The sequence below is a fragment of the Netta rufina genome, assembly GCF_964035555.1.
Source record: "Netta rufina genome assembly, chromosome: 17".
Classification (NCBI taxonomy): domain Eukaryota; kingdom Metazoa; phylum Chordata; class Aves; order Anseriformes; family Anatidae; genus Netta; species Netta rufina.
This window is the reverse complement of record NC_140141.1, coordinates 3,281,389-3,306,633: the sequence shown is the minus strand read 5'-3', so window position 1 is coordinate 3,306,633 and position 25,245 is coordinate 3,281,389. Positions and strand designations below refer to the sequence as shown.

Here is a 25,245-nt window from a genome sequence, read left to right as displayed (position 1 = left end):
GTGGCTTGAGTTTAGGAGAAAACAGAGGGTTTATAATCTTTGGAAAAGAGGGCGGGCCACTTGGGAGGACTATAAGGATGTTGCAAGACTATGCAGGGACACAATTAGAAAGGTCAAAGCTCATCTGGAGCTCAATCTGGCTACTGCCATTAAAGATAACAAAAAATGTTTTTACAAATACATCAACACAAAATGGAGGACTAAGGAGAATCTCCAGCCTTTACTGGATGCGGGGGGAAACTTAGTTATAAAAGATGAGGAAAAGGCGGAGGTGCTCAATGCCTTCTTTGCCTCAGTCTTTAGCGGCAATACCGGTTGTTCTCTGGATACCCAGTACCCTGAGCTGGTGGAAGGGGATGGGGAGCAGGATGTGGCCCTCACTATCCACAAAGAAATGGTTGGTGACCTGGTACGGCACTTGGATGTGCGCAAGTTGATGGGGCCGGATGGGATCCACCCGAGGGTACTGAGAGAGCTGGTGGAAGAGCTGGCCAAGCCGCTTACCATCACTTATTAACAGTCCTGGCTATGAGGGGAGGTCCCAGTTGACTGGCGGCTAGCAAACGTGACGCCCATCCACAAGAAGGGCCGGAGGGCAGACCCGGGGAACTATAGGCCTGTCAGTTTGACCTCAGTGCCAGGGAAGCTCATGGAGCAGATTATCTTGAGAGTCATCACGCAGCACTTGCAGGGCAAGCAGGCGATCAGGCCCAGTCAGCATGGGTTTATGAAAGGCAGGTCCTGCTTGACGAACCTGATCTCCTTCTATGACAAAGTAACGCGCTGGGTGGATGAGGGAAAGGCTGTGGATGTGGTCTACCTTGACTTCAGCAAGGCTTTTGACACCGTTCCCCACAACATTCTCCTCAAGACACAGGCTGCTTGTGTCTTTGACTTGCATACACTTCGTTGGGTTAGAAACTGGCTGGATAGCCGGGACCAAAGAGTTCTAGTGAATGGGGTCAAATCTAGGTGGAGGTCAGTCAAGTAAACTCCCTCATTTTCAGCACCACAAGACCTTGTCTACCCCATGCCCCCGTGGTTTAACATTTGCATATTAAATGAGAATCCTAACACTCCTGGAGTGTCAATACTGTGTAAGATACGAATGACATTGCCCATCAGCAATTTCAGACATACCTGAGTCAACCCAAGTAAAACAAAGAGACGCAGAGAAAGGTATTCAATATAAAGGTATTTCCACAGTACGTGATTTCGTTTGAATGGCAATACGCATCTTTTCAAGGCGGTCATGAGGTACGCATTACTGTAGCATCATAGCAATTTATGTAATAAAGACATACAACATACACATGATATAAGGAGACACGTTTTAGAGCTGAAACATGAGGCTTGGGTGAACATGAGCTGAAGCATCTCGAGCTGTAAATTATCATTTCAGCCACTCTGCCTTCCTACCACAGATAGCAGAAATGAAAGAAAGAGGAAAAGCAGGCTGGCCAGGGAGGAGGCAGTCTTGCTTCTTCACAAGAGAAGAGATTTCTTTTTAAAAGATCCTCAAAGCACCTCACCTAAATTCAAAAGTACCAGAGAAAAGGGGTAGAGTTCTATATTCTGAGGACACGCCCATCATTTGGATAGCATGAAGAAAACAAAACACAGTGGCTCTAAATCAAGAAAAACTGCAGGTACCTTAATCAAGTCTGGCTGCCAGAAATTAGCTTTCTTAATCTCTACTTTCTGAACGGTATTTTTGTCCTCCACAAAATATGATTTCAAAACATTGTAAGCAGAGCTGAAGTCTAATGAGACAACAATATGAAAATAACTAGGAAATATTTGAAAATATTAGGAAATAATGAAAATAATTAGGAAAAGAGTCCCAAGTGAGTGCATCTGCATTCTTAACAAGGAATTTATCTCAAACCAAGGCAGAGCACTTAGCACCTGGGAAAACACTATCAGAAGGAATTTCTGCATGACTTCTGGAACTGTATGAGAAATCCAAATCAACAAAGGCACCTAGTATCAGTGGGCTAGCTAAAACTTAATTAGCACCTGCATACACACTGGCCACAGCTCCTGCAATGCTTGCAAGTTACAAGCAAAACTGCATTAAGCTGCTTATCATTCTGTAGCAAAGATCAAGGATTAGACATACTTTGCACTGCACATCAGTTAGCCTCCCTAGCTACAGGTCACCAAGATTATGTTTATTTCCAAAGCTCATGAGCATTTTGAATTAAGCAACTTTACAGCATGAGATGGACATACATGAAGGCACATTAGCAACATGACGTAATGGAATTACAGAGCATCATCTGTAAGTTGTTTCTGACGAACCTGAGATTTCAGTGCCACAAACATGGGTTAGCACATGGAAGCTAAACATTTCTCTGAAAAAGTGAATTTTAAAAAATATATAAAAATTTATAATTAGACTATGATCAAGTGTTGTACAGAAGTAACTGTTACAAACAAGTTGTCTGCTCTTGTATAAAATTAACACATCTGAAAAATAAAACCAATATTCAGAAACCACACTTCCCCTCAGTTCCCAGAATGGCAGCAAGGTGGTCTGTTGATGCAGTCACTGATCTCAGCCATCAGCCAGTACCAGCAACTCTGTAGAAAAGGGCTTCAATTCCAACAATGAACAAGTCCAGAAAACTTAGCTCTGGGGGAAAATTCCTCCCAGAATGTATGCAGCAGTATGTAAGCTTAAGAAACGAGAAACAAAGGAAAGCCCATCCATGGGTACTGGCAAAGGTCACCAAAGCACTCCAGCTTTCACCACTGTGAGATATTTCAAAGGCAGAATTGTCCAGCACAGCAGGTGAGCTTTGTGCATGTCCCTAAGATCAGTCAGTTGATGCAGATAAATATGATAAGAGATCAGGTCAATCTAAACTGAAGTGCTCGGCAAAAATATCATTTTTCTTCCCAAACAAACCTCGTACTTGCTCGAACTCCAGGGGCACAGTAGCAGCTGATTTCTTTACTTCTTTATCAAAAAGCTACAGAAAGAGAAGACATTAGCAAAAATTCAGTACAAGCTCTTCACCCTTGCTAATACCAGTGCTCACTCTAACATCTTAAAAGGTTCATTGCTATACCTTCTATTTAAAAGCGAGTACTGCCATCATTGCTACCTCATGCTCCACCATTTAACAGACATTTTCCCTTTTTCTCAGGCTCTGTGTAACCAAAAGCTGGCCTAGCTCTCTCCCCACAAAGGCTGATGAGCAGGGCACGACTACTGCATTCAGTAAGCAGATCCCCTTCCTCTTATTACAATCACTCACAAAGGCCCAGCAACGCTACCTCAGAAGCTGAGAGCTCCAAGAGCCCTGATATGTCATCCTCTATTTCAGACAGCGACAGGTTCAGGATAGCAGCTGCCTTGGCCACATCTGGGTGATAATGGTTTTGTAGAGACTGCAAAAGCAAGACAAATAGGAGACGGTCTAATGAGAACAGGGTAACACAAATCCATCTGGCTTCCCACACAGGTATCTAACCCTTTGGTAGTCAGCAAACATCAAACTCGGACAAAAGAGGCAAGTTTACTGTACTGCGTTAATACAAAGCTTCAAGAAATTCCCATTTTAGCCATGCTTCAAACACGCTAACGGCCCCTTTCCCCTGGTTCATGTCCAGACAGATGGATTCCTCCACAGATCGTGCCTAAAATGCACACCCCAATTTTGCCACCTCCCATAACCCTAATGCTGCATCTGAGCTTCCTGCTCCCAAGCAACATTCTTCTAGCAGACCCTCACACAAAACCCCTGTAACATTTAAATGGAAAGTGATAATCCTGCCATTAAGGTTTAGAGTCAGCAGCAGTAATTTACCCGATTTCAGCCTTCATACGCCATCCTACAAATGATCCAGGTGAAAGGTGAACATTATAATCTTCTCTAGCATTTTTAAAGCCATTTCTACAGGATGACCTAGGTGTACCCAATTAATTTCCATCAATGCTCAGTAAGTTCTTTTTTCCCCTCCAAAGCAAATAAAAAGTCTTATACATTTGCAGCTATTAAGTCTTGTTTCAGCTGTTAACCGCATGCTTTTCAGCTGCATGGTCAGACGTGCACTCACAAGTCACCTATTAATTAGCACACACTAGTTCTCATGTGTGTGAAATCCTTCGCCTCTTATGCAAGGATAGAAAAGGATGGAGAGTAAAAGAGTGGCCAGAAGTCATCTCATTTACAAGATGTGTGTCAGCAGGTTCTTATAAGTGTTACTGCCGACTGCCAAGGTGTCATGAAAAAGCAACAAGGGTGGAAGAAGCCCACACCATACACAGACGTGCCCCGTTAGCTGACATACCTGAAGCTCCCAGAGGGAGCTCTCCAAAGCCCTGCTCTCAGACGGCTCCTCCTGTTCCATAATATATGGATCTTCTGACAAATCTAAGGAAAGAAACAGAGCTAAATACCTCCTGTGTGATGCCCATAATGCCAAAGGGAACACAGAGATCCAGAGCAGTGCTGCACCTTCCCAGCATGTTTAGGATCCAGGAACATGCTGACATACAACAGTACAACCTTAATCTCACTGTTTGCAGTGCTACAGAATCGTATTACTTCTAAAGGCACAAAGAACTAGAATGGTCTGAAGCAAGGGCATCTCAGGCAACCTTGATCTGCCACTACTGTCATTCAACTCTGGGTAATTAAACCACGGACAGAGGAAGAAAAACTCGGGAGATTGCTGAGGCCCCAGTAGGACTGCCTACACAAAAAAACCTACAGACTGCAATTGAAGAGGTGTCTGGTTTCTGCGTTCAGTCTCGTTTCTAATTTCTTTATTATAGCCTTGAAGTGAACAAGACAAGCTCAGAGCCCCAAAACTCCCCCGCCCACCTTGCCCCTTACCTCCCGGCCCATTAGGTCTGTGCACCAGCACTTTGCATGCAGGGTGCCTCCGAAAGAGATTGCAGATGAAGGGAATGACCATGAGCAGAGCCTCGGGAGGAGCAGTGAGGGCCAGCCGGGAGAGGCGCTTTATAAAGGCTGCTACCAGGTACGCTGGCAGGTGGCTGTTGGAAGGGAAACAGAAGAAACCAGCATGGACAAGTCCCAGCAAGCAAGCCAGCAGACTCATCAACCCAAACAGCATGTCAAGCTAAGGATCAGTGGGGTTCTTTAGCTTTTTGGACTATGGAGTGCTGTCTGGAACAAACCTGGGGGTATTTCCATTCAGTGCATGACTAATCTCAAATCATTTTGTGATTCAATCCAGATGCATGGCACCACTCCAAACACTTGCTGTATCCAAGCACAGCTCTCTTCCACAGTCATCCATACTGCAATCTTTATTCAGTCATTTTACAAACTTCTGAGCGCTTGGCCAGGCAACCTTAATTATATTCTTCTAATGCAGCTTTGTGGGTTTAATTAATACACATGCCATGGTGTTAAATTTACTTCCAGGACTAAAGCAAGCAGTGCAGCTGTTAATGGAACATAAAGCTGCTGTAATGTAAACATGCAGGATAGCTCTTTTATGGTAAAAATGCAAATTTCTAACAGCAATCTGCCCATCTAGGCACTTTTTGCAGGTCAGAAGATCTAGGATAAAAGATGACAATTTTCAGCCACTCAGCCTTCAGCCCTAGGGCTCACTACACCTGCGAGGCTCAACAGAGTCACCCCAAGGTACAACATCTGTCACATCTTGTCACTCTCTCCAAAGTACAGTATGAATACAACCGGGGTTGATATTAATGCCTAGTGCTGAACTGTAAAGCATTTTCTTGGTTTTATTTTGTAACATATGATGGCAACTACATGACCAGCTGCTTATCTAGTTTCTCTCCTGTGCACAATGAATTGACAGCATCAAGACAGACTGTCAAACACTTTATATTTCAATGTTATATGTCTGCAAAAGGTCATCAATTTATCAACAGCTTTATGATACCATGTCTATAAAAAGCCTGCAAATGTTACTTTTCCATATTCATAAAGATGGAGAGAAAAATCACTTTCAGCCAAGCTGGAATATAGATCAAAATACATCCATAATGATTTGCAGATCAAACTCAGATAACTAACTGCATTTTTACTTTCTGGAACTAGATGGATGTGTGGCAAATCTTCAAAAACAGTGCCTGAAAGATTACGTAACACTCTCGGATTCAGTTTTCTCAATAAGAATTTAATTCAGCGGGCACACTGAATACACTAAATCCAGGTGCAGGGGACTGTTCAAGAACAAACACTAGCCAACAGAAAAGCAGGAGTATAATATGTGAACGTATATAATAAAGTTTTTACTTACGATGAAGACAAAAACAGATCAAGCAAATGGAAAAAGCGGGCTCGGTACTTCACGTGATATATAGAAGGGTCTAAAAGACTGTACAGCTTTTTGTAAAAGTCAGGGTATTCTCTGTTAAAAAGGCAAAAAGAAAAAAGTCAACATCCTTTGCTGATTAGTGACATACAATGGACCACACTGAGTCTAAATCGTTTTCCTATGCTTTCATCATAAATTGCTCCAGGCCACTGCTGTGCTGTGGGGGCATGTTTAGCTTTCTTTGGTTTACCTCCAGAACCACGACTTGAAATCAGGCTGTAAGGTGAATTTCTGGCTGTTACAGTGCCTAGCCATCCTGGAGATGTGAAGCTATGTCCACTGATTGCAAGTGGTACAGGATCCAGTAAAAGGCACACCGAAGACTACAGTTTCACTATGTAATCAGATCAGTGGAAATCAATTTTCAAGTGCTGAGCAACCACAGTCTGGAGAAGAGGATATTTAGGCTCAGCTGACAAAAAAAAAAGTCAGACTATCAAAACAGCTCAGCATCCAAATAGCTGAGCCTCTCGTGCAGGGCTTGGCTTTCTTGTGGGGGAATTTTAAAGCCTGAAGATGTGGAGAATTCTTTTTAGTCTCTTCTGCACAAGATAAAAATACAAAACCCATGGCCCTTTACACAATATGTTCTTTTTACTTACAGATTATGCTGATGAATCAGAATAAATAATCCATTTAAGGCCAGAAGACTAATTGCTCCACCTGTAAGAAAGCAGGCAGGTATCAACACAATAAATCAATCACTTTATCATCTGCAACCTGTTGCTATTACAAAACCTTCCCAGAAGGAACACATAATTAAGAGCACCCAAAATTACAGCTAGTGTGATGGCTGTCAGGTGAGAGAAGCTCATCTAAAACCTTCCAAAGGCTCACAAATTACTAGCAAAGATTAAGCTGTAGATGAGAACAAAGATGCTGCTCTAATCCCCCTAGAAAGCCACACCAGGAAGGCAAAGTTCTCCTCAGAAGCACCATTCCTGTAGGAAACTGCATGTCCAGTGTCTGGATACAGTCCAGGTATCAGCAGTGCTGACTGAACTCTGTGTTTAAAGGAAATCACTCCAGTACTCAACGTTTTTCAGGTCCTTAAATATAATTTTTCTAACACACAAGGAGCAAAAACACAGACAAATGCAGGTAACATCTCACTGTGAGAGGACAATACATTTCACCCTAGTTTCTAAGCTTCGTTCCAGCCAAAGCACATCTGCTTCATCCAGACTGTGGTGTTGTGTCCAGCAGCCCTTTGAAGTCTGTACGTACCACGCTGCAGAGCCCCACAAAAGATAAAAAAAAAAACTGTTTTCACTCACCTATGCCATAGGCCACCGTCAAGAAGTCTATCATGAGAGTGGGTTCGTTCATATAAGGAAGGATGGAATCATGCAAAATGACTAGCACTTTTTTGTAAAGGCCAGTGGGTAGCTGTGAAGGACAAAACAATACAGTCAAACAACCTTTGCAAGGAGAACTCCAAGAGCAACAGCAACACACGGCTCAAAAAGGCAACACACGAGCAAAAGTGAACGTGCCAGGACAGAACAGAATGGCTTGTGGCAACAGTTCCCAAATGGGAGAGTTTACAAGTGACATCTGACAATTAGGTTAATTCAGAGCAGTGGGTCCTCACAACTAAACTGTCATCACAGCTCAGAGAAAAAAGTGTGCATGGGGGGAAGTCGCTAGCACAAAGGCTGGGGAACCTTCAACTTGCAAACACAGGTTGTTATGCTGCAGGTCACTTGTTATGGACAGATTTGTTTAAAGAGGAGAAAAAGACTGAGAGCAGGAAGAAAGGGATCGTACACGGGGTCATGTTTCTTTGGCAGGAGAGCAATCCAGCAGAGATGGTGGCTGGGCTGCTCTCATCTAACGCTGAAAGCACAGTGAAGTCCTACCAGGAGCTCCAGGCAAGGATAGCCACAGCCTCTAAGGATTAGCAACTGGAAAACAATACAGATCAGCGAAAGAAGTAACACTCACTTTGTGCTTCAGGAAACTGAGCCACATTCTTTCAAACGCCTGCTTGTGTGCCTGAAAACAGAATTGCAAACAGTGAGCTAAACACACTGGTGTAGGTAAAGCTCTGCTTTCATTAGATGAAAGTTCAACTCTGAAGCACCAAATGAACAGTTACCTGCAGCTTCGATACTTTCCATTCCTCTCGGTTATCTAAGAAGAAAGGCAAAAAGAGACATGGAATTTGAAATGTATGTTAAAAAAAAAATTACTCTTGTTTTACTTAGCCCTTTGAAAATTCTCACCTTAGTTATTAAAAATACCCACCTAAGATTGAATGTCCACTTAGATAGAGGAGCAAACTTATTTCTAGGTAAATTTGCATCCTATTAGTCAAACTGTTCCCTAAGCATAATTGGACGAACTGGAATTAAATGAGTTTTCTCCTCCTCCTGCAGTCTAATACAAAAACACTAAAAAATCATAAAATTTAATTCCTCTGAATTTAGCAGAGTGATGATGATAAGCATTCCCATTAGTTCACAAAGGCATATGTTTGACCTTCAGATTTTCCACTACCAAATGGGCTGGGACACATTAGAACTCAGTTAAAAATGTTCCTACTCCAACTCGAAAGCATCACAATCAGCTCCAGAAGCAGCCCTTTTCTCTACACTAGGAACACTCCTTTTCCAATTGTTAGGACAAGACTAGGAGCAAGAGGAAAAGGTAACATTCCCTAAACCAGGGGATCTAAAAGTTAGCCATGAACTCCTTGTTCACAAAGTTGTGACAGACCCCACTGTAAACTGGGGAACGGGGATTTTTTAATACTTTTTAGAATCTCTGTGATCACATAAGCAGGCATTTCCCATTAGCAAACACTAGCAAAGTCTTTACACAATAAAAATGTTAAACACGATTTTCCTTTTCATATGCAGATCGTTACGTGGAGTTTACTAACCTTGCTTCACCATAAATTTGACCAAGTCAAGCTCTTTGTTCGGCATGTTAATGGGAGAAATGAGGGAAAATACGTTCTGCTGGTAAAACGGCAGTGGCCTCTAAGAAAAAAAAAAACAAAAACATAGAATCAAACTTGAAGTAAGGTCCACAAAAGATGGTAAAAAAAAAAAAACTTGAAGTAAGGTCCAGTCATACTGGACTTCCACAGTGTCCTATTCCCAAGCACTGGGAAATTTATTTAGGAAAGAAAATTTATTTAGGAAAGAAAATTTTTTAAGAAAATGTGTTTAGGATTTATTTAGGAAAAAAAAATTATTTAGGAAAGAAAGGAAATTTATTTAGGAAAGAAAATGGAAAGGAAAAACACTGATGCATGAACCACACAATAGCTCTGCACTGCTATTCTTTCCTGGAACATTACTCATCTGAGTAAGTAACCTTCACTTGTGCCACTCAAGCTGTAGAGATTTGGGTAAAACAGGAACTAGAGCCTAGAGCATGAGGTTTTGCAAGAACAACAGATCTGTCTTAAGCGACCTCCGATTTTAGACTGAAAATTGTCTTATGCATAATTGACATACACTGAAAGCACAAAAAAAAATCAGTGCCTTCAAATAAGCACACTTACTCCTGCTTCTGAAGTCTTCCCATATACCAATAGTCCCTCCCTGATTTGCACACAAGGTATAGGTACGGGCTTCAAAGCAAGTGTTCCTCCAGATCCACCTCAAGAGTAAGGTTAGGGTCTTTACCTCTTTTGTCTTCTGCATGACTTGCCCAATACTCTCCGTGACAGCCTTCATAACAAAGTACCGAATGTCGTCGTACTCCATGTACTCTTGGAAGCGAGAGATCAGAAGTGATGCATCCTCGTTTAAGGGAATTAGGCCATCCACAACCACCTAGCAAAAGGTTTATAAAGAAAAGCAACAAGTCAGTTTCTTACAGTACTGGAGCAGACAGCTGCGATGGCTGGAGGCAACCCCTGCCTCTCTGAAGGGCAGCTAGCAGCGCTGTCTGCTTGTCCCAGAGCAAGGGCCCATCTCCTGACCTCTGAGACAAGTCCCTCACATTGCAGATGTCACTTCAAAGTGACACAGTGACTGAACCAGGGGCAGCACCTTCCCGCTCATCTCCCACAACTGCTCGCAAGCGAGACAAGGAATAAAAAAGAAAGACCACTGATAGCTCAGAAGCACCCAAGTATTCAGCTTGTTCCTGCTCCCACACCTGCACAGGTCACCTCACCTAGAGGCCCTAACACTTGGTGCCACCGCTCTAGCATCATCTCTCCTGTTCCTATCACGTCTCCTGGTCTGAAACTTTTGTTCGGGAGGACTCAAACGCAACAGGGTGTGCACGCCACCGGGTACCTGACAGCAGGAACTCCTCAGCTCTACAACTGACCTTTAAAAGTTCACGAGGAAAAGTGAAACTCCCCTTCCACTCCACTTTGACCAAGGGATATTCTGCCTCCAACTCAACAAACTTCATCAGAGTGCAGAGCGACAATTCCTTCAAAAAAGAAGTAAAAGAAAAAAAAAACAAAACATTTCAGCAACGACAGCGGTGGGCAGACGCAAAGGAGGCTGCTTCTAGGTCTGTAGGAAAGCAGGAAGAATGAAGTAGGACGTTTGTTACTGAGAAACTTTCTAGGAGATGGGTATGCAAAGGTAAGTTGGAGCACCAGCAATGTCTTACTATTCAGCGTCATTTACTATTCTCGGACACTTCAGTATTAGGGCGATGACTGCTCCTGCACCACAACCGGCCCCCCGGTAATGCAGTACCTCCGACCCAGGCTCACCGACCTTGACCTGGAAGGCGCCGTGGCCCATCAGCTCCCCCAGCCAGCCCACGCAGTCGTTGTAGCGGTGCCGCATCCACACCCTGTACTTCTCCTCGGCGCTGCCTCCACCTGCGGAGGGGAGGGCGCGGGGCTGGGGGCTCAGCGCCTCGGGCCGCGCCCCGCCGCCCCCCCCCGGCCCTCACTCACCGGCCAGCGCCGCCTCCTCGGCGGGCAGGCGGCCCACGAAGAGCTCCCCCCGCTCCAGCAGCGCCCCGAAGAGCCGGCCGCAGGCCCTGAGGGCTCCGAGGACCTCCTCCACGTCCTCCTCCTCCTCCTCCGCCGCCGCTGCCTGGAGACAGAGCGGGGCCGTGAGGGGCTGTGAGGAGCCGTGGCGCCGGCCCCCCGCCGCCCCCCCCAGCCCCGTCCCGCACCGCCAGCCGCTCCAGCAGCTCGTAGACGCGGTTGGCGTTGCCGCGGCTGCCCAGCACGGCCTCCAGGCAGGCGGCCAGCCCGGGCTGCGCCATGCTGCGGCACCACGCCGGCGGAAGGGCCGGGAGGAAGAGGAGGAGGAAGAGGAGGAGGAGGAGGAGCCCGGCCCCGCCGCTCCGCCCGCAAGGGAACCCCCCCCCCCCCCCCCCAGTGTCAGTGAGGCGAGGACACGGGCGGGTTATAAAAATGTACACTTTATTACACCTTCAGGTAGGATACATCACTACTCCTTACAACCCTACTGGATCAAGTACAAATGCTTATGTTCAGAAGTTATGTACAGGTTGACTTCCTAACGCACGCCTGGGAGAAAGACACACAGAAAGAGGGAAAAATAAGCGATTTTTATCTTCGTTAACAGACCTAAACAAGAAATAATTGCCTCTTTAGACACCAAATCAGAGCAGCTCAATGATGCAGTCAACAGCTCTTCCACTGCTGTAGTGCTCCCCCCCACGCCTTCATGCACCTAATAGGAGCTAAACTTTTAAAAGTAAAATGGGGGCGAGGCGTGCAGTGTTTCTGCATGAGCACTGCACTGTACGCGGCATCGGCCAGCTGCTACCATTGCATTTACTTTGCGTTACACTACCCCATCGCCAACACTGCTGGCTTTTCAGCGAGTAATAAAGTTTAGGCAATGGCACAAAACAGCGGTCGGGCAGGGTCAGGGGAATACTTCATGTACAAGCTGAGAAAGAGAAGGAGAGAAAGAAAAAAAAAAAAAAAACAAAAAACAAAAAATTGTCCCTCATATTTGCAGACCTGACGGTCCAAGAAAAATTGGATATAGGAGAAATGCGGTATAAAATTTAAAAAAACATCAGTAACTCTGCCTGACCCACTGTCTACATTTGTGATCTTAAAACGGGCTACTCAGAGGAGCTGACCAGGTATTCTTGTTTAAGCCATTTGGATTGCTAGGTACCAATAGGTGTGTACATACAGAGGTTAAGAACAAAAGACAGACTTTCCTTGCCTTTAAACAGGCTCCCCTCTTAAAAGGCTAAAAAGATCACACAATGAAAAAATAATTTTAAAACCATTTCAGAAAAGGAATGTTGTAATTTCGTCTGAATCTTACACGTTGTGCAGTATTATGGGCAAAAGTAAAATAAATCTGTTCAAGCCACTGAGAGCTTTCTGATTTCTCATGCAGTGCTGTTTGCAGTTTTTCTTTTTATGCAAGAAAAGTAAAGAAAACACCCACAGTTCTATGCAGCTTTTTGCTTTTTTTTTTTTTTTTTTCTCATAACAATAAGGCAAACTGATTTGGAGGAAGAGGCCACGCTCTATTCACATCCAAAATACCCACCTGAAGATACATTCATCATTAGCTTTAGTAAAAGAATAGTACAAAAGTTAGATCTTATTCTTTACACAATTGAAGAATTAGTCTTAGAATTTCACCATTCTCCCCTTCCCCCAGTCCCCCACCCTCCCCAAGCTGAAAGCTGAGTAGAAAGTACTGAACATTTAAACATGTTGAGAGAGCAGAATGAAACTAAGAGATTAAATGTTATCTGTTGGAGAGTTTCCGAGACCGAAGTCCTATGAGAAACAGCTATGGACCATTTGTTTAGTTGTATCCACTAAACAATTCTTTTACAAAAAAAAAGGGGGGGGGCTACACTTTAATACACATCTACTATCAACACAGTATTTACTCAGTTCATGCCTAAAATATCCATTATCTTAAAGTGAAATAATGAGAATGAGGGCACAGGTTGGGTGCTTCAGTAAACTGTACACAAAACTACTAACAAACATTTTAAAAGACATACAAAAATGGACAATGAAACTTTCTTCCTTTTTTAATTACATATACTTACAGGTTTTCACATTTAGTGGCTAAACTTTTCAGGGAGCACTTCAAATGTAAGTTATATCTTCCAGAGGTATTTAACCTCAAGAGAGAACAACATGCAGCTTTCATACGGGTGGAAAATAATTTGCTATATTAGCTGCACTTGCTTCACTATGGATATTGAGAGCAAATCCAAACTATAGCAAAGAACTGCATATTGCCATGGGCCATTTATGATCTGCAACATGGAGAGATTTTCCTGCCATTTGTGGCATTTTACCATTTTACTTTTGTGAACCTGGGCAGAACTTAATTCTAACTAATGGTTGCTTTATCTGGTTTGAATGAGCACAGAGAACACTGGCAGAATGCACTTTGTACAGGTTCTGAACGCTAAACAGTTGCTAATATGCTGAAGTTATGTGAGAGTTTCCACATTCAAACGTTCACCAGCAAAATCCTTCTGTTAAAAAAAATAGAGGTGGTTTGTCTTCATTTGTGTGTTTGGAGTAGCTTGTCACTTGGCGTAGCAAACAAAAAATGCTGCATTTCCCTGTTATTGCATTTTAATTGTTAGTTCAACTTGGTTTAGTAGGTGCCTTTAATCTGACAGTAGGTGTCCTCATTTGTACTTTTGCTTGCTGATTCTGGGCTTCAGATGTTGCTGGTGTCTGGGCTGGGTTCTGTACACCTGGAGCCTGAATTTGGGGAGATGCTGTTGTCACAACTTGCTGTTGTATCAGTTTCTGCTGGACGACTTGAGCAGTAGCAGTTGTTGCAGGAATCACCTGAACCTGCTGTTGACCTGCTGTTGTCTGTGAAAGTGTCACGGTTTGGGGCTGAGCTTGTACCTAGACATTAGGATAACAGGGCAGTTACAAAATAATACTTCAGTCTTAAGCAGCACTCTTTAAATTTCTGTTCTACGGAAGGAGGTGTTTGCTCTCTTGACTGACAAGCATCTTGGACAAAGCAGAAAGACTGGGAGGGATATTGGGAATTTAGGATCTGTGGCTTTAGTACAAAACGATGTTCTGTCACATTTTCTAGAACCTTATCACAATTAAAACTAAGAGCCAGGATGCCTTTAACTCAGATCTCCTCAGTGCAGATTCAACATGAAAATATATGGAAGGTTAAAAACAAAACAAAAAAACACTGAAAAATAGGAAATTCTAGTCTTACAGAATTGAAGGGACAGAGAAATGAACAGAAGGATAGATGGAGGGTCAAACGGGGAAGCACCCATATTGTGACGGTAAGTACAGCCACTAAGGCTTCCTACCACTTCCCAGCATTAGACTTTCAGACTACAGCTGCCAGTCTCTATCACCAATTTAAGGTAGAACAGTTTGAACTTCATCCAGAAATCTAATTTTCACTGTCCTACCCAGAGGAAGGGGGAAAGCAGCTCAACGTCTCCTTACTAAGAAAAGGTAATGAAAACTGAGCAGCTTTAGATGCCTTTGTCAAGAGGCAGAAGCCCAATGATCCTGCAAGGGTTTCTCCAGGGGACAGGTAACAATTGACTCACCCGCTGGGAAGCACCAACACAGCAGATGGCCACATACCAAACAACAGACACTTAATATAAAGACCACAGTTCAAAAAAAAAAAAAAAAAAAAATACTACACAGGGCCTAATCCTACTGTCACTGCGTGTGTGAGGGGAGCTGTTTGTTTTTACCATGGACTTCAACTGTCCCAGAGTTATGCCAACATCAATGACTTCTGAAAAGCCAGTCCTTAATGTCCCTTGAAAAATTATCTAAGAGCTCTTAGTGACTACAGGGAGTAACTCGTGTTGACTAATTAGGTTTCTACTCCCTACTATCTACCTTGCCCTTGCAGCATTCACATCTGAGGTGGTTACCAGCCAGCTTACACCACTTTATCATCATTTTAAGATAAACAGTCACAGATTTTATTCCACACTAAAACACTGCACTATAAACTGTGACAGATTAAGAGCTGATTGGCTCAGATCTCTGTGCACTGAGGGCAATAACCTCATCCAGCATCCAAAGTTAAATCATTCTTGCCAATCAACAGTGTAAATTATGCCTGTTGCTAACAGTCTGAAAGAGATTGTTCTAAACAGCGTTAAACAAACTGCCTGGTAGCTAAGGGAAGGGAGACCAAACCGCCTGTCCCTCTTACCCTAGTGCCTCCCGCTATCATTCCATATTTAGAACAGATACCGTACCATTCTGGATTTTAGTAACCACTTTGCATGGCTTTATGAACTGGAACAAAATAAACAGTAACTACCTATTAGCCCCAATTTTTGTAAAACAAATTTAGATGGTGCTCATTAGTTCAATTATTTGCTATTTTGATTAAACATCACAAGAAGCCAGTATGTAAAAAACACTTTCTGCTCTAGGAAATACTTTCTAAAAATCTGTTTTTCACCACATCTACAGTGCTGAAAAACACATTGCTCCACCTATCAAAGTTTTATACTAAAGAATATACAGCAACCTGACGGTTTTCATGTGATTCATTTTTACAGAAGGGAAATTGATACATCCTTCAAGAATACTATCTATACCACAGAAGGGGAAAAATACTTATCTCCAAATAACGAGCTTTCTAGAGGATTGTTTCCAGTGCTTTATTTGACAAGTGCAAAACCCACCTGTTGAGAAACCGAAACCATCTGTTGAATGTTGGCAACAGTAGCCTGTTGCTGGACCACTTGAGGAAGTTTTGCAACCTTTATTGATATGAAATAAAGAAAGATTTAGTCAAAATAAGAAATTGCTAATAGCAGCAACACACCATATCTATCAAAACTGCTACCAAGTGAAAACCTTTCCTGAGTCCTGTTCACTGCAAGTTGGTATCTTGGCCTTCTCAGTGATACTGTACTTTTGCAAAAATAAACTTTTTTAGAACAGTGTATTGAGAACTTAGCTAAGAGGGGAAGAGGAGTAGTAATATTTTCAGTTTTAACTTTAACGTACTGATTTCCTCCCAGCTATATATAACATTGAAGGCAGCACAAACTTTCTAAAGGGCTATCTTGTCTTGGATATACTTTTGAAAGAGTAAGGGTTCCAGTTCCTAATCCCCTTCCTTTTCCTTGGTTAGACTGATCTAGTTATCCAGAGAAGAAGGTAACTATAAGCTACCCTTGGCTGCTAGAGATTAGGCCAGGAGACAGCACCAGTAAATGGGAAGAAACAGGAAGAATCAAATTTTCCTTAGTAAATACAGTACAAATCCCTTGCTCAATAAAAAGGAGTAATACACTTTATTTCTTTCAAAGAGGAAAGGCAAACTTCTGTCTCAGATGGTTCCTTTGACCTGCTAAAAGGCAACATATTCATCACCAATTAATTTTATTATAAATATGATTTAAATAAAATATGTAGCTAGTGGGTGCTAAAATGCTACATCACCTGTCAGCTTTAGAGTTATCCAATCACAATAGTGTTTAAAGGTGTAAAACTGTGTTACCTGTACCTGAATCTGGGCCTGCACTTGCTGCGTTCCGCCTGGCTTCTGGGTTTGGGAAATTGGCGTTGTTAAGAACTGCGTTTTAATGGCAGGCTGTGTCGTATAGGTTACTTTTTGCTGCTGTGATGTCTGCTGTTGGGTTTGGACTGTAACCTGTTGAGCATTTATCTGCAGAAGAAAAAAAAAAAAGCATCAATAACTACAAAATGTATATGTATTTTGAAGCACAGGAATGTAGCTAACAAGATTAAATACATTTTATCATTTAAACAAATCCTGTCGTGTTTCAGAATAGCAAAATGAGCTAGGAGTGTCACCACAATTCAGAGCTGAAGCTTTACAGCCACAGAAGCATTACATAACTCCGCAGAAGGTCAAACAGTAAGTACCTTTTGCTGCACAGTAGCTTGGCCCTGTGCAACCTGAGGCTGGATAGCTTTCTGTTGCTGTGCTGCTTGATGATGCTTGAGTTTTAGAAGCTGCTGGACATGCAGTGGCTGTGCAACTACTGTCTGGCCTCCTGAAAATTACAAAAACAAATAGAACTGTAAGATTCTTCATTTTATTGCTTTGTCCCAGTAACCACAGCTTGCAAACAGATTGTGCTTTTATAGACTTATACATCTGCATAGCTTTGAGCACTGATAACCCACTGATTTTAATAGGAATAAGACATAATTTTGACAGTAAAAACATTATTTTATCTAAGGGCATGAGTAAGCTAAGTATGTGTTCTTACAGTCATACTTTCTACAGGAAAAATTCTTTCTGCACTACAGAAGACAGTTCTGAAAGACGAGTTTTTCTGTTTCCACTTCACATTTTAAAAAATGCAATTACTATGACTTTATTTTTAAAACTGTATCTGTTCACCTACTCGTACACACAGATTTCTGAGTTAAGAATCATACTAACCTCCAGATTAAATGGATTAAGTGCAATTCTCTTACCTCATTTTTGAAACATAATGGAGTTTAACCTCTACGGCTTTAGTTTTCAAAAGGTGTCTCCCACACAAGATATTACTTGAAACAAACATCCTACCTTTAAAAAAGTGGAATTTAAAGTTATGTTCTAGCAAGTGGGTTGACATACCTGCTGCTTTCTGTGGCTGCCCAATAGCAACACTAATGCCTGCAACAGTTACAGGGAGTGTAGTGACTCCTGCAGATGACACAACAGCAGCTGGAACGGATACCACTGGAGGTTTTGCCAAAGCAACCTGTGCTGCTTGTGGAGTTTGGGCCTGGATCTGTCCTTGTGCTTGAAGCTGGGAAGCAGGAACACGAGTCTAAGCAGTAAGGAATGAAGATTATTGTACTGGCACAAATATATATATATATTTATATATATAATTTGCTGCATATAACAGATTATTATGAAGTGATAGTTGCAAATGTTTCCAAATATGTCTCCTTCACATCTCACACACATCACAGATGGTGTCAGTTGGTCTTTAAAGCTATTTGTGTTAGCATTCTATCTTTTGTACTGCCTAAGTAATGCAAAAGGCACTTATGTGCCTGAATAACCTGCATTCAGTTATTTTAAACTAGCAAAGAGAACGAGCTGTCCAAGACTGTTTTCATGAAGTCAAAAAAAAACTTACAAGACGAGCAACTTGCAGGTTTGTCACAGTAGTGCCTGTGAGAACTGCACCAGGACGAGGTGCTGTAACAGCAGTGAGTTGTTGAGTTTGCTGTTGCTGTTGCACTTGTACTTGTGCTGTTTGCTGTTGCGCTCCTTGCTGTGTCTGCTGTGCTGTCTGCTGCTGAGGAAGCTGCAGTTTCTGTTTCTGCAATTTGATCAGCTGTTCCTGCAAAAATAAAACACTTCTGTCATTTCAAATTCTTTATATGACTACAGGAAAAAGAATGGAGATGAAGTTGCAGCTTTAAAGGAGAAAGATTCTATGTCAGACTTCAGTTTAGATCCAAGAATTAAGAACAGAACTCCTTTACACTATGGGTGGCCAGTGAGCTAGAACTAAGTACTTTATATCCTGACCTACGGCAACAGTGGTGCTACGTGAAATGGCTATCAGACTCCCTGCCTCCTTGAAATTTTAGTGAGATCAACTTTAACAAAGACCCTCATTTCATTTTAGTTCAAGAAAACAGGGTGCAACACACACTGCTAATGATGCTTACAGTAACAATGAGAGCAACATGCCACAGTTCTTCAAGGACATTTCCTCACCTGTGACAATTTGCCAACAGTTTTTATTTGAGCTGGAGACTGGGCTTGTGCCTGAGCCTGAATCTGAGGGACCTGCACTTGAGCAGCCTGCTGCTGCTGCTGTCTCAGAAGTTGGAAGTGAGCAGGGGTGATGGTTTTACCAGAGAGCTGAACTGTTGGTGTAGCTGTGAATAAAAAAAAAAAATAAATAAATCAGTGAATGGATATTTCACTGAAAATTTCACATTCAAAGACCATCAGTGAATGAATTAATTCAACACCAAATTTAATTCTTTGATTTCACCTGAAAAGCTACATTACAGTTTGTGGACTAACCACAAATAACAACACATTCACATAAAAATGATGAAAAAACAACATAAATAATACAATATGTACTCCTTTCTTCATAATGGGTTTTAGTTGAAACACTCGATTCTAATATTTTATTGCTAGATTGTTAATAAACCTTTTTAATTGTAATGCCTAGCGGCCAAGCCATTCTCTACTGCAACACTCTATCCATAAATACTCACTGGCAAAAAAATATATCATTTAAGCACCAACAATAAGCAAGTTAAAAACCACAGCATCATTTAACTGGTCTGTCTACAGATCCAGACTTTCAACACTGTGGAACTTCAGAGGTCAAACAAAGTACAGGAATTCTGAGGTCCTTTGTGTACCCTATGAAAAAATCCCTCAACCACGATTATTACCTGGTGTAACCTGAGTCACCAAAGATCTTGTCTGGGTCTGCACAGGTGTTAAGTTTGTAGTTACCACTGCTGATGCTGTCACTGATGTTACTGCACGAACCCCCTGCGTAGATGCAATGGTCACCAGTTCTGTGGACGCAGCAGGTGCTGCCGCCGTCCGCTGCTGGGTATGTACCACTTGTGCAGTTGCAGTGCCTCCTGAAGTCTAAAGAGGAACACAGTCATTATTCCTCAGTTCTCATACCTCACATAAAACTATGGAACGTTCTGGAAATAGACTATACAGTTTTAGAAACAAACATCAAAAATAAAGCAAAGAAGGTCCAAATCTTTCTAACACAACTGTTTGAATATATCTCACAATTGGCATCTGGTTAAATCTTTTTCAAACATGCTAATCACCAAACCCTTAACTACATTGCAGTTCACTACCTTTCCTTTTTTTGCTTAACCTTTTTAAGATCTTGCAACCTGAAAATAATAATAAAAGATCATAATTAACAGAGCATAAAATTATTACAGGCTGGCAATTATATTGACATAAACAATTTCCTAAGACAGCACTCAATTATGAACTAATTTTAACTGCATTATTTCTTAAGTATTTTGTTCTGATAAGCCATCCCAGTGTGTTCTGGTATTTTGGTATCACAAGACGCACATGAAGCTAGCAAGGAGCAGAAGCATAGCAAAAAACGAGCAGAACACAGAAAGCTAATGCACGAAGCAGATATGCAACGTGCAAACAAAATCAATCCAGAGCTACAACTGGTGCTGCAATCTACTCACAGTCAATGTTCCGGGTATAACTGGTGAAGCCAGACGTTTATTGATGGGCTGAAAGGTAGCAGCAGGGACTCCAGCAACGGTATTCACTATGACATTTCCACTCACTGTAGCTGAAAGCAAACCAGGATTAAACATGAGATTGTAAGAAAAAAAAAGAACAAAAAAGAAAATCTGAATGTCCTATTATCTCCAATGCCCAATTATAAAGTCTTCTTACCAGTCTGTATACTTGTCCCCGTAACTGCTGTTTTGATTGTGCCTGCCTATTTAGAAGACAATTGAGGTAACAGTTCAGAAAACAATAAAAGAAAATTGAATATAGCTCTTATACTACTATGTTGTTTAACAAAGTGATGTATTCAAGAAATGACAATTCAAGAAAAATACAATAAAATGAACAGATAGTTCTACAACTACTTTCATTTTGCATATCAACAACAATTTCTGTATATATTAGGATTCTGCCACACTAACGAGCAATTGGAGACCAGTCAAATTTCTGGTCACTTACTTCTTAGAAGAAGGGAGTGATGTGTTACTCTGGCACACCTCAGGTAACCTCTCACACATGAGCATCACTGAGCAGTAGATACACAGCAATACTTGTGGGTCAGAGCACTTTGTCTCTTTCTGTAAAGCTGCAGTACTCCGTTCTTTCAACAACCAAATTATAATCACCACTGAACTGACTCTAATAACAAAAGCCTCAAACTTGTCATCAGAATTACTAATAGACTCTAGATTTAAAGAAGCCATGAAAGCTTTGCACAGATTTGCTTTGTAGGTCCTGTAGAATGTAACATTGCACTTTCCCAGCTGAGGTTAATTTACTCAAAGTCTTGTTTTTTTAAGTTAATTTATCAGAGTAGCTGATACAGCTAGTCTCTTTATTCTCAAAGTTCTTTGCATACACAGTGTAAATTCATTTACTCAAACTTTAATCAAAGTCTAAACTCAAAAAGACAAAAAAAAGTCTTTGCAAAGCATATGGCATTTTTTCACTTCTAAATTCCAACCCCTATTACAATAATGCTATGAACAGAGTTTTAATAAGAGAATAGAAAAAGATGGAGAAGATACCAAGCATACTCAGGAAAAAAGAAAAAAAAAGAAATAGCTTTTATTTCCCTATACTGACCTAAAATGCAAGTAAAAACCACAAATATAGTACACAGAAAGGAACTGAAGTTACTACATCAGAGACACCAAGCTCTCCCTTTCTTACCAATACTGCTGTGTTGGCCACAGTAGTTACTGCAGTCTGTACTACTGCCTGTGGCTGCTGAACTACCTGTGCCTGAGCCTGCGGCTGAGGTTGGGCTTGTGCTTGCTGTACAGCTGGTTGCTGAGCTTGCTGCTGGCCAGCTTGCTGCTGCTGAGGTTGCGGACCTGTCTGTTGCTGTGCCCTCTGCTGTTCAACCAAAGCCTAGGAAATCAGAGTGTGAGCTTCATAGTCTTCAAAACAGTGCATAGATTAATCAGGATGTATTTAAAATGAAAAAGCCCCAAAGTTTAATTCTAATCAAGTGTGCATCATACAGATATGATTTCATTGTAGCTCTCTAACTATAAGCTACATGATCTAACTAGTTTCAAACTACAAGCTATAATCATGGTGATATAGCTTGTACTGTAACACAAGCAGTTTACCATCAATGAGCAAGGATGAGTATCTCCTGAATAATTTTAAAAAGTAGGCTACAGAATGCCCAAGAATAAAGAGATTTTTACATGTTTTATAAGATTTGTACAAGTTTTTTTTTTCACGTGTTTCAAAACGATTGTAAACAATTATCAATATCACATACAGGCCCAAGGAAAGGTCCCACTTTGGGCCTTGTGTATATTAAAAAGTTACAGCTACCCAGAAAAATGACTGTACCAGCAAACTTCGCCCAGGAGTTAGCCCTTCTCATACTTCCTCTGTTGTCTAGTTTAATTACTGCAGTCTACATATAACCAAGACGGAGACTGTACCTTTTTCTCTTTTGCAATACGCTCTGCTCGGAGGGATGCAACTTGAATTGGAGGAAGTGGCTTATCATAGTTAATTCCACTAGAAACAATGGTAAGACAAAGTACACAACAGTTAAAAAATAAATAACTGAATAAATAAATAGTTAAAAAGTACTGTTTACACAATCAATAACTCCTTCAAGATATAAAGTGCCCACCTTTCTGCAAGAACAGATGCATGCTTTGGATTCTTCTGGAAAGGATTCATGCCAAGTCTAAAATTGAGCAAAATTGTATTATTGGAGATAGAAGAAATTTAAAACCAGAATTTAATTTCACATGTTTTAGTAGATGACACTGCAGTTGTGGTGAAGTTTTCATGATATACCTATTAGTACTGGAGCCTAAATAAAGACAGACATTTAAAGAGAGATTCAGAGTAAATAATAAATGAATACAGAAAAAAATACTGCAGCAATCTACATAAAAAACAAAGTGCTACTAATCAACACAGACATTAAAACATTTGCAATTCAGGCAAACAGAAAGTCTGGTTTATAAAGTAGATTAAAAAAACAACCAAGCTCTTAATCACATATAAAAACAAATTCACACAGTGAGTAAAATCTAACCCAAACACACAAAATATGAAGATGTTCCAATAACACAAGGAAAGAAGTCAAGAACAGAGAAGCAAAACAGCAGTTTGAAACAGATTGTGAAATAATGCTCAGCTGGGAGAGCAATTCAGAACAAAGTCTCCAGGAAGTCTGTGGTGATGGGGAGATCGGATGATCCCAGTTAAACTTACAGAGGTTTGATAGGTGGACTTCTTTTCCCTGCAATCATTTTCATCATCTCAAAATGGTTAGTATAAAGCTGTGTGTGGGTGGCACCTTCATCTTGAGCATAGATCTGATTGGTACGAAGTGGGCGACTGTTTTTAGTCTAAAAAATGAAAATAAACCAACTTTTAATTGTGAACACACCCCACACTGCATTTTGTCTATGTATAAACACATGGTGCGCTTGTAGATTATTTAAAAACGATCTCCAACATATCCTACCACAGACTGGTTTCTGCCTCATGTCACTGATAACTTACTGTTACACAAAACTCTATGGGAAATATATAAAGAAAAAGCAAAATAAGGAGCAGTTCTCACGGTCACACTGGCATCAGCACTTGGGGACATACAAAATGGCAAACTCTAATTTGAAAAAGAATCTTTGCTTTAGTTTAGATCTTGCAAGTTTAATTCAGTACCCAAACCAAGAGCCCATTAGCGTATAGTTATGCATAGCGCACACATAATATAATAAAACCATCACTGCACTGCTCTCCCAACAAAGCTATGTTAACATCCAACACACCATGCCATTCTAATGCTTGGCTCCTCCTAAGTGGAAACTGCCAGTCAGGGACAAACCTGCTTATTAGTCAGAGAATGTGACTACAGTCAGAAGTTCTAGATTCTCTACCCAGTTCTGTCACTGAGTCGCAGTAGGATTTGGAAGAAGTTGCTTATAATCGTGGAATTTATTTTGGTTTCTGCAGTGCATTATCGTCCTCATTTACAAAGAGGTGCTTCAAACATTAAGTTCACTATGCATTTGTAATCCACTTAGACCCTACTATGAAGTATGTCCTTACAGATCTTAAGTACCATCATAATAATCAGGATAAGTTACATGGTGGTTGTTAGATGGAAAAATATCCACTACAGTTTAAGTGAAAACAAACTTCTTGCATGATTTAAAAATTATCTATCAAATCCAAAAGCTGAAGTCTGGTGTCAATCCACTGTATCAACAAAGAAAGGAAAAAATAAATTTGGAATTTTAATTGATGTTTCAGAACTCAAGTAACACTCAACATGGATCTCATATGAATTATCTGCCCACCTCCATTGCTGCTAAATACCACAGTGTCTAGATTTGATTTTGAAAGAATACCAATGCACACCTTATAAATACTTTTTGTCTTCTTTTTAGGATTAGCTTCGTACATTAGCTGTAAAATAAGAAGGAAAGTTAGATGATCTTTTGTGGAAGATTTTGTTCAGGTGCTTTTTCTTTTCAAAGAAATCATATAAAATAAGTGGAAATCCTGATGAGGATAATTTTTTAATCTTTTAAAAGTTATTTATTTACACTGTTGAAACATTTAACTAAAAAAAAAAGTGTTTACGGAGATAAGGAAAAAAAACTCTACAAACTTAATGTAAAAAAGATGCATCACTCTATATAAACTCACCTTTCCTTCTTCCCTTGGAATAATGACATTTTCATATCTGTTTCGGCATTGTTTTGGTGAGCGATAGACTCTGCTGCATGAGTTAACAACATCACTAACAAGGTCCCAATTGGGAGTGTGTGCTGGCGATACAACAGCAAGATTTAAAGGAAGCTCCAGCAGCTGCTTCACTGCCTGCAACAGATAAGGGCACAAAAGCTTCAGGTAACAAATCGTTGCAATCTTCCAAACCAATCCTTATTTGCATGGATCCACATGCCATTATTACAATGGGGCAGAGCTTAGAGTTGTCCATGGGTTCACCTATGTTCAACAGATAATAAATATGCATAAAATGTTTTTATACAGGTTGATGTCTGCATAGGTAGAGCTGCCATTCAAGTGCTGCTCTCTTCTCAAAGGTGAGAAGAACTTTATCTGCATTATCTAACATCCAATCAGACTAACCTGGGCCACAACAGTAAGCAGTCTCTACAGCAAGAACAGAACTTAATTTATCCTTAGGGAAACACAAGCGATATGCAATCTACTCAGTTAGATCAGCAAAATGCCAAACAAACTGTAAGGAATT

The 25,245-nt window shown here is 41.1% G+C and overlaps 2 protein-coding genes across 11 annotated transcripts in view; both read right to left on the bottom strand.

Annotated features, from left to right (window-relative positions):
• Nucleotides 1-1,238: 1,238 nt before the first annotated feature.
• On the bottom strand, nt 1,239-11,555 carry NOC4L (nucleolar complex associated 4 homolog). The gene is made up of 15 exons (XM_084297633.1): nt 11,446-11,555; nt 11,222-11,363; nt 11,037-11,143; nt 10,633-10,740; nt 9,978-10,127; nt 9,224-9,323; nt 8,438-8,472; nt 8,284-8,334; nt 7,614-7,725; nt 6,939-6,999; nt 6,259-6,369; nt 4,851-5,014; nt 4,303-4,385; nt 3,286-3,399; nt 1,239-2,978 (listed from the first exon to the last, which is right to left on the bottom strand). Exons 1-15 carry the CDS (start codon nt 11,536-11,538, stop codon nt 2,862-2,864), a joined length of 1,548 nt encoding a protein of 515 aa, XP_084153759.1. The 5' UTR covers nt 11,539-11,555; the 3' UTR covers nt 1,239-2,861.
• Nucleotides 11,556-11,709: 154 nt separating this feature from the next.
• The window catches only part of LOC311215952 (E1A-binding protein p400-like), a 48,154-nt gene continuing 34,618 nt past the window's right edge, over nt 11,710-25,245 (bottom strand). For 5 of the 10 annotated variants that reach the window (XM_084297395.1, XM_084297398.1, XM_084297404.1 and 2 more), the window contains 16 exons: nt 24,675-24,848; nt 24,384-24,431; nt 23,229-23,365; nt 22,636-22,692; nt 22,439-22,517; nt 21,687-21,887; nt 20,679-20,724; nt 20,462-20,571; nt 19,673-19,877; nt 18,975-19,138; nt 18,385-18,591; nt 17,871-18,066; nt 17,165-17,295; nt 16,776-16,943; nt 15,952-16,029; nt 11,710-14,161 (listed from right to left, as the gene is read on the bottom strand). In XM_084297395.1, coding sequence (XP_084153521.1) covers nt 13,889-14,161; nt 15,952-16,029; nt 16,776-16,943; nt 17,165-17,295; nt 17,871-18,066; nt 18,385-18,591; nt 18,975-19,138; nt 19,673-19,877; nt 20,462-20,571; nt 20,679-20,724; nt 21,687-21,887; nt 22,439-22,517; nt 22,636-22,692; nt 23,229-23,365; nt 24,384-24,431; nt 24,675-24,848 — 2,274 coding nt within the window. In that variant the 3' untranslated portion in view covers nt 11,710-13,888. The remainder of the gene's footprint in view (nt 14,162-15,951; nt 16,030-16,775; nt 16,944-17,164; nt 17,296-17,870; nt 18,067-18,384; nt 18,592-18,974; nt 19,139-19,672; nt 19,878-20,461; nt 20,572-20,678; nt 20,725-21,686; nt 21,888-22,438; nt 22,518-22,635; nt 22,693-23,228; nt 23,366-24,383; nt 24,432-24,674; nt 24,849-25,245) is intronic. The other 5 variants (XM_084297397.1, XM_084297399.1, XM_084297401.1 and 2 more) reach the window with 5 other exon arrangements.